At 45.6% G+C, this 11,009-nt stretch overlaps 1 protein-coding gene across 1 annotated transcript in view; it reads left to right on the top strand.

The window, feature by feature from the left end:
* The first annotated feature begins 1,330 nt into the window (after positions 1-1,330).
* Positions 1,331-11,009, top strand: part of Hps1 (HPS1, biogenesis of lysosomal organelles complex 3 subunit 1) — a 32,475-nt gene continuing 22,796 nt past the window's right edge. The window contains exons 1-3 of the mRNA XM_005352312.3: positions 1,331-1,378; positions 2,820-2,904; positions 3,081-3,335. Coding sequence (XP_005352369.1) covers positions 3,219-3,335 — 117 coding nt within the window. The 5' untranslated portion in view covers positions 1,331-1,378; positions 2,820-2,904; positions 3,081-3,218. The remainder of the gene's footprint in view (positions 1,379-2,819; positions 2,905-3,080; positions 3,336-11,009) is intronic.

The following is an 11,009-nucleotide window of genomic DNA, read 5'->3' as shown; positions in this document are numbered from 1 at the left end:
TCCAATAATAAAGACAAATTAAATGGATAAAAATAGATATCAATAAAAGGAGTAAAAGATACGAATAGATACTTCTTCGAAAGCAAAAAATTGAAAAAGATACACAAATGAAGAGAAACACATTGAGAGGGGGTCAGCACCATTCATTCACTAGTACTTGGTGAAACGCAAGTCACTACCACCAGGTAACATCTACTAGAATGGTTATAAATTTTTAATGGGTAACAGTTATTCAAGTTTACAAACTGGGACAAGAGAAAAACATGTCACCAAACATACCATTCGCAGACAGCAGGCCTCTGGGAGGGGGTGCCTGCGATGTGACTGCGCTGTGTGGTGGAGCTGGGGCTGGGCTGGGCAGAGTGGGTGGTGAGGGGGCGGGAGCAATGCTCTGTTGGGTTGTACCATGGGTAGCTGCAGGGGCAGAGGCACTCATTCTTGGCTTGTGTTTCAGGGTGGGGGTGTTAATGCTCCCTCTGTGGATCTCGGCACCTGCTCCCCTGCTGGGCTGGATGCAAAGCCCCCCCAGCTGCAGCAAGGTACCCAGTGAGGACTTGATAGGCATCCAGCCCCTTCACTCCAAATACACACGAAGTCTAAATAGGTTGCAATCACAAGTTCAAGACGAAAGCACTCCACCACACAGTACAGTCACATCGCAGGTACCCCATCCCAGAGGCCTGCTGTCTGCGAATGCTAGCCTGCTGAGTTTGGTAATGTGTTTTCCTCTGGTTTCACGCACAGCTTGTAAACTTGAATAACTGTTATCTATTAGAAATTTATAACCATTCTAGTAGATGTTACCTGGTGATAGTGACTTGTGTTTCACCACAAGCAAACAAACAAAAAAAATGTGTACACAGCCCTCAGTCGGATTGGGAATCCCTGTCAATCAAGGAGCCACAGCACGCACGAGGCAGTTTCACACACAACCAGGTTCAGCAAGAAAACTAGAGGCTGGGAAGGGCCCGGCAGAAGTGCAAGAACACCTAGGTCCTGTCTCCTCTTCAGCAAGTTTGTTCTCTATGGGGCCTCAGTTTCCCTTTCTGTAAATCTATGGGGAATGCCTTTAGCTAAGTCAAGCAGAAAGGCCTCGAAAGCAGTGTCACTGGCACGCAGCAGGTGCCTCTACTGGCCTTCCTTATGCCAGGGAAAATGTGGCACCGCATCCCAGCACCTGCAGCTTGCCAGGACGGTGACCAATAAGACCAGTGGCCTCCGGGGCAAGGGCAATGTCAAGCAAGACCAATGCCAGACCGGGGCGGGGCTCGAACCTACACGACACGACACGCCCCGGTCACGTGGTTGGGTCACGTGGTTGCACCCGGAAGCGCGCTGCTGGCTGGCTACATGCTGGACGCTGAGAGCGGCGGATCTGGTATGTTGACATCGCGGGTGTCCCAGAGCCTCCCTGGGTCGCCCCTCGGTGGGCACCTCCGCCGCTCAGGCCTCCCAGCCCGGAGAGGCACAGGAGTCCCTGGGAACGGCATCAGTCTCACGCTCTTTCGGAGCGGGCGCCACAAGCCAGGCCTTAGTCCCCTGGTCACCGTGAAATTCGGAGAGTCGGGGAGGGGGCGTGAGGATTTGAGAGGACATTGCTGAAGTGCTAAGTAAGCAGCTCCTGGGCGGAGTCCCGCCGTGACGAGGTGCTGAGTGGCACGGCAGAGAGACTCCGTCCTAGGCTAGCTGTTCCTGTCGGAGCATCACCGGCTCTAGTCTCCACCCCTCGCCTCCTGCCCTCACTGGACTGTGGTAGACAGGACGAGGCCACAGGGGCAGTTTGCTGTGGTCCGGGTGGTAAAGCGGATGCAGGAGAGTTTCTCAGGTTGGCCCTTCTCCAAGTTCCCTCTTTTTAGAGCAAGATATAAGAACAAAAGTTAGAAAGTGAGGTTTGCAGCCTTTGAAGATAATTACTGTAGCAGTAAAGCCTGATGCCCACCAAGAAGCATGCCGGTGTTTCCAGGAAGTTGTCATCGAGGCCAAGTCTGAGGGTGGTGCAGCCAGGCTCAGAGTTTCTTTGCAGAAGATGCTGAACCCCCAGGAGCGAACCTTCCTCTTTGGCTTCAGATTCTTCTTGCCTTTTAATCAAAACAGGGAGCATTCTGGAGTGAGTTTGTTTCTCCTGCCATTTGAAGCTGGGAAATAAGAATGACATCCAAACACCTTTAATATTATTATTATTAATGTATACAATATTCTGTCTGTGTGTATGCCTGCCGGCCAGAAGAGGACACCAGACCTCATTACAGATGGTTGTGAGCCACCATGTGATTGCTGGGAATTGAACTCAAACACCATTCTTATCCCTAAGCTGAGCCTATGCTCTGAGGTTGTGATCTAGCTGGTTCCGGGTGACTCTCCGTGAAACTGTAGGAAGGCCCAGGAGGAAGGTGCAGCAAGGATCTTGGTCTCCTTGTGTCTTGGGTTCCTTGGTCTCCCAGTGGGAGTTTGAAGCTCAGACTTGAATGTGACATGGGAAAGCCCAAACCGGAACCAAACCCTGATGCTTTTTTGTTAGTTTATGGCACCTTCCCGTCCCCCACTCCCATCACTGGCTCTCAGCAAGCTCCCTGGGGCTGCTCAGGGACACTGAGTGTTTGAGTGACACTGAGTATAGAACAGACCTCTCCTGCAGCAGAGGAGGTGGGAACTAGTAAGGATGTCATCGACACTTGCTCCACATAAAGGGCTCTCCAAGCTCATGGTCCCCACCGTGGGGAAACCTGTGACTTTCCAGCCCTTCAGCTTGTCCACTCTCAGGAACAGGCTGCGGTGGGGACCAGCGTCTCTGCGCACATTCACACCCTCTCTGCCTTAAGCATTTGCAGCACCAAGGATGCTATGCTCTTCCCTGAACTGGCTGGAATCTAGCTGCTTGGAAACTCTGCAGTATTCCTCGCCAAGGTAAATGATCTTCCTCTCCTGGGGTTGGCGTGGGGAGATGGAAAAGTGGGCAGCATCTACTCTGGGGCTGTGGAAAGCAGAATGAGGGTAGTGGATTGAATCACTGTGGGCTTTGTCCAGCTTCTCTTACCCACCTACCTTCCCTGGCCCCGACCCTGATGCCACTACTTCATTAGGGTGTAACGAAACCCCAGAATGGCTCTCGCGGCGGTGGCTGGCGTTCAGCAGAGGGCTCCGTGAATGTCCCACGGGCTGCGGCTCCTACTCAGGCTGGACTCACACATGTGACCTTCGCTCTTGCTGCTCCCTGGAAGATGAAGTGCGTGTTGGTGGCCACTGAGGGCGCGGAGGTGCTCTTCTACTGGACAGATGAGGAGTTTGAGGAGAGCCTCAGGCTGAAGTTGAGGCAGCCAGAGAATGAGGAGGAGGAGGTAAGTGCAGGATGGGCTGTCTCAGGAAGGAGTGGGAGAGGAGCCATGCAAAGCCACCTGAGGGAAGGAGCCTACAGAGCCTCCTCCTGGCCCGCAGGAGGGCTTGGCAGGGCCTATGCCCGGCTATCAGGAGGGCTGAGTTGCCTGCACAGCAGAGGCAGCCTTTTCATGTTTTCAGTACTGTGATTTCCTGCCTCACCAGAGGTCTAGGCCAGTGAGGGGAAAGGAGGCCAGTTTTACCTGCACATCAGGGAAACCTGATAGCCGGTTCTTACCCCAAAAGCTTGGCATCTGCATAAGCCATGCATTCGTAACAGCTCTATTAAGATATACTAGACTTAAAGTATATGACTTATTTAATGTGTCTGTATCTGTGATCCAGTCACAAACACTGAACTGCCTGCCGTGCCAAAAGTTGTAAGCCCTTTTTGACTGCCGTAACTCCTAAAGAACCAGTAAGCTCCCTGCTGTCCGGATGAGTGTGTTTGTAGACTTATCTAGAAGATTCACACACTGTGTGTGTGAGTTTCGTTTTGTGCTGTGTTTGGTTTGGGCTGGCTCTTTTCACTCAGCAGATTCTTTGTTGTGTCTTCATCCATCTTAGCATCTCGCAGTCACTTAGTTCTCTCCTTTCTGTGCAGCATCCCATCATATCCGTGGGCCACATTCCCTTCTTCTTTCCCCTCTTGGTGGACATTTAGCCGTTTCCAGCTTTTGGTTACATAAACACATTGGCTGTGAACATACGTCTTCACGTGGGTTGGGACTCGGTGGGTGTTTTTTGGTTTTATGTGTATGGGTGTTTTGCCTGCATGTGTATCTGTGCACCTTGTGCATGCTTTGCCCACTGAGGCCAGAGGAGAGGATCAGATCCCCTAGAATTGGAGTTACAGATGACTCTGAGTTGTCATGCGGGTGCTAGGACTAGAAACCAGATCCTCTGCTAAAACAGCAAATGCACTTAACAGCTGAGCCATCTCTCCATGTAGGCAGAGACTGCTCATTCAGTTCCCAGCCGCCCAGACCCAGACCCGAATAATCATGCAGAAACTATATTAATTACAACACTGTTTGGCCAATAGCTTATGCATATTTCTAGCTAACTCTTACATCTTAAATTAACCCATTTCTATTCATCTGTGAATCACCACGAGACTGTGACCTACCAGTAAGGTTCTGACTGGCGGCTGGTGGCTTTTTCCTTTGGCTGCTACATGGCATACCTTTGACTCTGCCTATTTTCTCTCTGTACCTCTGTTTGGATATCCCGCCTGGCTTTACTCTACTAAGCCACTGGCCGAAACAGCTTCTTTAATAACTAATAGTAACAAAACATATTCATAGCATATTCCAGGCCTTGTACTCCTTAAGAAACCCCCTAGCTCTGGGACTAGAGAGATGGCTCAGCACTTAAGAGCACTGGCTGCTCTTTCAGAGGCCTTGTGTTCAATTCCTAGCACCCACCCACATGGCAGCTCACAAGTGTCTGTAACTCCAAGATCTGACACCCTCACACAGACATACACCCTCACACAGACAGACACCCTCACACAGACAGACACCCTCACACAGACATACACCCTCACACAGACATACACCTCACACAGACATACACCCTCACACAGACATACACCTCACACAGACATACATTCAGGCAAAACACCAGGCACATAAAAGGAAAAAGAAAAACACCCAGCTCTCCACAGAAGACGTAGCTACCATTTTATATCCCACCAGCCACTGCCCAGGGCCTGGCTGATACTTGCTATTCATTCTTTTTAATTTTAGCTAGTTTGATAGATGTTGGTTAGAATCCCATATGTTATTTTTCATCCTTTGGTGACTAATAACTCTGGGAGGCGTTTCATGTGCTACTTTGCCATATCGTTCCCCATATTTGATCTATGTAATCAGACTTTCCTTTGGGCTGCCAGACAGCTCCTAAATAACGACATGAAGACATTATTAATTATGAAATCTTGGCCTTAGTTTAGGCTTGTGGTTTTTGTCTGTTTGGTTGGTTGTTTGGTTAGCTTTTGCGGGGGGGGGGGGGTGAGATTTGTTTGTTTATTTTGGTTTTTGGTTTTAGTTTTGATTTTTCAAGACAGGGCTTCTCTATGCAACAGTCCTGGCTATCCTAGAACTCACTCTGTAGACCAGGCTGACCTCAAACTCAGAGATCTGCCTGCCTCTGCCTCCTGAGTGCTGGGATTAAAGGTGTGCACCACCACCACCCAGTGCTCAGGCTTGATTTTAACTAGCTCTTATAACTTAAATTAACCTATTCCTATTAATCTATATCCTATCATATACTGCTTCTTCTGTCCATCCTGCTTCTTCTGTGTCTCCTGGAACCTTCCCTGCACCTGGATTATCTCCTCGCTCCTCTCTCTTCCCAGAAGTCCCACCTATACTTCCTGCCTGGCTATTGGCCATTCAGCTCTTTATTAAACGAATCACAGCAATACACCTTCACACAGCGTACAAATATCCCACAACAGATCAGTTTTCTCAAGTTGTTCTTACTGAGTTTTTAGAATTTCTTACATAGTTTGAACATGTCTTTAATTAGACCTCTTTTGCAAACATTTCCTCTCATGCTCTTAAGAGGCCTTCAAAGAGGGCTGTCTTCTGAGGGTGGCCTTGGTAATACTCTCACCAGCATCGTCCTGAACTGGAGTTGTGCAGAGATGAAGACGGATGAGGGAAGAGCTCTTAGCTAGGACCACCACATCTAGAAGCAGTTACAGCTGTACCCAGGGATCCGTGTGTGTGTCTGGGCAGGTGCTTTTGTGTGCTGTGCACAAAGTTCATTCCACAACATCTGAACTTTCTAAATGTCGTAAAGGAGAGCATGTGGTTAAAAGTATAGCTAGTGAATATGGTAGAAATGGCAGAAAAGTTTCCTCTTGAACATGGAATTGTTGAGCCGTGTCTGGGCAGTGTGAGTTCCTGTTGCTAGGCTGACTATGGAGGGGCCGAGGGAGGCTAGCGGGGTGAGAACTGCAGTGCCGCGCTGTGCTGAGATTAACATCCTGAGAACCGCTGCCGCACCTCTGCCATAGGTGCATCTTCAGTACTCCCTAGGAGTACATTTATCGAGCCGGAACATGCTTCTTCATGTTTTAGTATACAGATCTGATGATAAACTTAGGAATGTTGCACTCAGTATTGTCTGTTGCTTTGTGTTTCCCTGTAAGCTGGGCATTGAGGGAATGCAGAATTTTAATTGTAACCTCGCCAGTACTTCTGTCTAGAGGCCGGCTGCCATTTTTGTCTTCTATGAGATTTTTGTTACCAAGGAAGACAGGATTACAGTTTTGTCTGACAGACTGAGATGGCATGGTGTATTCTTAGTTATCAAATACTCATGTAGCGTGGGGCTTTTAGTTGGTGAATATTCACAATGTGAGGAGAGCGTGGTACATGCTGCATGAGCTCCGTCACCTAACTGTATGCACACTGGCAGGGTCTAGACACGTCAGGCTGAGTTGTGATGGGGTTTTTGGCTTCTCGTTTTGTTTCCTATAATGCTCATACTATAAAATAAGTAAAAGCTTCTTTTAAAAGCTTTTAAAGAGAGGGGGAGAGAGAGTACCTTCAAAGAGCATTCATTTTTATTTCTGATGGCACAATCTTCCATTTTTGCAATTACCGATTATGCTTTTGTTGACACATCTAAGAAATCTTTGCCTGACTTAAGATCACAAAGAATTTTCCCCATATCTTCTCCTGGAATTTGTATAGTTTAGGGTTTGGTTTGGTTTGGGAGTTTGTTGTTTAACTCTTATGTATTTGTGCATGCATGCACACGTGTGCACATGCCACAGCCCCTTTGTGGTGCTCAGAGGACAACATGGAAAGTCGATCTTTCTCCCATCCTGGGAATGAAACTCGGGTCGTTAGTCTTGGTAACAAGCATCTTTATCTACTGAACCACCTCCAGCCTCTATTTCGGTTCAGATAAGATCTCCCTAGGTACAGCCTCTAACTTGCAATCCTCCTGCCTCTACCTCCCAAGTTCTGGGATTACAGACACACACCTCCATGGCAGATTTAGCTTTGGATTTCATATTAGACCCAATGACCCTTTTTGCACTTGAATGTATGACTGAGAGCATCTCTGTATATGGACATATGGATAGTTGTTTAATATCACTCAGAAATGGCTACCATATTCTCTTATTTAATTCCCATCCTGCCTTCACAAGAGTCATTTATTTTGCATTTTTTCATTTATTTTGGAATAATTTTTTTTATTAGAGGTGTGATGATGGCCCGGCAACACAAGCTAGCTGCTCCCCAGAGCCAGGGATGAGGCTAAGGCCTGGCTGAGCTGTAGCCTTCACTGATCCCTTCACCCTCACCACCGATCGCCAGTGCCTTGTCCTTTGTTAAGAGAGATCACAGGCATTCGGACGGTTTTCTAAATTAAAATCCAGTCCTGTCTTTTTCATTTTTAAAAGTTAACAAATCTAATCTTTGAGATTTTATGAGAAATATTTCCCCAGGCGGTGTTGGCACATGCCTTTAATCCCAGCACTTGGGAGGCAGAGGCAGGTGGATCTCAGTGAGTTCGAGGTCAGCCTGGTCTACCAAGCGAGTTCCAAAACAACCAGGATTACACAGAGAAACCCTGTCTCAAAAAAAGTCAGAAGAAAAAAAAGAAAAGAAATATTTCAGTTCTTTCTCCTAATTAAAACCTGGTACAAGAACAAAGTCCCAAGTTTTCAGTTCCTAAGTAGCGAGTGTAAAGGAACACGTCCTCAAGTTCTGTTTGTGTGCATAACATAACACACTTAGTTTCTGCTGAATAACGTCATTATTATAGGGGCCTGAGAGCGCAGAGTTGTTTCTGAATAGCTAACAAGCCCATCACCGGGCTCCATTAGCTCCTAACTCCCTGCTTTGGGTCTTCACCTTTTCTATAGCAGGGATCAACCAAATTCACAGCTTAACTTCTTGATTTTTTTCACTTCATTTTATCAAATCATTTTTGCATTTTGCTATGAACCCAAAAGTATAGTACTTAATATTACCATTATATTCTTATATATGGATAAATATATCTTCACTGAACTATTTCTCTAAATATAAAGATATTCTATACAATGTATACACATACACACTCACATATATACATTATATATGTATATGTATATCCTAGATAGCTGTCACTGTGTAAAATAATCTATATTTGTGATTGAACTTTATCCAATTATTTGATACAGTTATATCTAGAAATAAAATTGAGTTAAAAGCCATTCAAAAACATGTCCACACTTTACAATTTATCAAGTAATATACAAGAATATTCCTTTACACTCTATATATATTGAAAACTTTTGGTCTCCTTCCACCACAAAATATTCTCAGTAGAAACATCTACTCCCTGTAGGGTGAGTTACTGCAGTCAGCCTAGATTATTTTACTGACCTTCAATATAATCTGCAACAGTTTAGGAAGGCAATAGGACTTGAATAAATTACAAGCAAGTGTTCCTACCTATGCCAGGGGACAGTCATTTAACAAATACTGAAAGCCCTTTCAGCATACACTCTGTGGCTGAGGGATTTCCCATATTGTTGGAACAGTGATATTTTAAGTAGCTGTATGGATTCTTCTCCTTAGCTAAGAACCTCAGAAACTTTCTTCTGCAACCTCTTTGCATGACAGATTTTTTTTTACGTGCTCCCTGGCGTATAGGTGTAAAATAAATGTGGAATCAGACAATTGCTGATAATAAATCATTTTTTTTAAAAAAATTGAACAATTTATTTGTATACATATAAATTCACTAATGAAAGAGAAAAGCAACGTTAAACACTAATGACATGAGTGTGCTTATTAATTTTTACAAAAGACCAAAGCCTGGGGCTGGAGAGATGACTCAGTGTTAAGACCATTAACTGCTCCTTTCAAGATCTGAGTTCAGGTCCAGCATCCATAGGGGCAGTTCATATCCACTTGTAATTCCAGCCCCGGGTATCTGCTGCCCTCTTTAGCCTCGGCAAGCACCTGCATGTGTTCTCTCCCCCCCCCCCATACATACACACAACACACACAAGTTTAAAATAAAATGAATCTTTTAAAAAAAAACTAATTAAACTTTCCTGTACTGTTTGGTATTGCAGCACATAAAGCATCTTCAATATTTCTGAGCTGATTGATATTTTGATTTTATAATTGTCAATGCCGAGAACAGCACTTCACCTAAACATTAGTGCAAAATACTAGAAGTATGTTTATTGCCATTTTAACTCTGCCTAAAACCAAATCAAAATTTATCTAGTTATTTTTATGAAATTAAAGATAATCACTCCAATATCTATTTTTAAAATTAAATATTCTAACACAATACAGTCTGAGGTAGACTAATTTATTATATGCGCAGGAATGGCAATAAGAAATATTAAGTCTTTGTCCTTCATAAGTAAATCATTATGTTTCTATAAAAAGCAGAAAACTGTTGTGTACAGTAAAGAAAAAAAACTAAAATCCCTAACATATACTAGCCTCAAATCTGCACTGGGGTGTTTAAAGGCTGTGTTCCTTGGTGTTTCATGGTGCGGTGGCATGAGACACAGAGAACAGGCTGGTGTGTGAGGACCAGAGCTGCCTTTGACCCTTTATGCTTTTTATTTTTAATTAGTTTTGATAGTTGTACATTCAGAACCTTGTTACTGTTGCCAGATGTTTTGTAGCCTGTTTATTTGGTTAGTCAAGCCTGCGTGACCTCCAGTCTAAGAAACTGTGGCTTAGATGTACTTATTTAGCTATTTCTCTGGGATTGGTCATTTCTCGGTTTTCCCTGTTTGGGATTTCAGATTGCTGTTGTGAACGTGCTTGTTCACATGTTTGTTTTCTGGGAATAAAGTCCCCTAGGTAGGCCAGGACTACAAATGGCTTAGATGTTGATGTGTCTGAGAGATTTCCCTGGAGTCGGATCTCTCAATTAGATGCTCCAAGGATTCTTTGGGGGGAAATGTGGCTCAGTGTCTTGCAGGTTTGTCCAACCTTCTGGCCTCATGACAAGATAGTATCTGCCAAGTTCATGCTTGATAAGCCATGCAATTGAATTGCAAAAGAAAAGAAAATTCACCCGAACTACCCTCATGTTTTAAGTATATTTGTGCCTCTGTGTCAGGCACTTGTAACTTCTCTTTGGGTACATGTGGCCTGTGATTGCAGTCAGACATACCTACTTGAATGTTTCCTTCTGAGTTTGGACCCTGAGCCACACAGTTGCTAGTCTGAGCCCACCCTCCCTGTCACCACACAAGATCTGGAGCAATCTCTCCTCCTTCCTTTCCCATCAGGGCTGTAGTGACTCCTCAGACAGGTCCAACACTGTGAGTCTCTTGCTCGAAGGCCTGGGTCTTGTTTGTTCCTTCATCCCCAGTATCTGGCACACTTTCAGACTGTCCAAGCTATGAATGTGTCCCACCTTGTTTGTAGACATCATGTCTGTGTCAAAATGTCAGTGACATCCCTGCGGGGTAGGCAGTGTCCGAATGTCAGGCATCCCTGCGGGGTAGGCAGTGTCCAAATGGCAGGCATCCCTGCGGGGTAGGCAGTGTGTTGAAATAAGAGCGGCGGGGCTGCGTCCCCCGCACCCGGCCGCCCACATGGCTAGCTTAGCTTATGCCCCGAAATAATTACACGGAAACTGTA

The sequence above is a fragment of the Microtus ochrogaster genome, chromosome 8, assembly GCF_000317375.1.
Source record: "Microtus ochrogaster isolate Prairie Vole_2 chromosome 8, MicOch1.0, whole genome shotgun sequence".
Taxonomy (NCBI): Eukaryota; Metazoa; Chordata; class Mammalia; order Rodentia; family Cricetidae; genus Microtus; species Microtus ochrogaster.
Note: the sequence above shows the minus strand (reverse complement) of the source record. Positions and strands in the feature narration are given on the sequence as shown.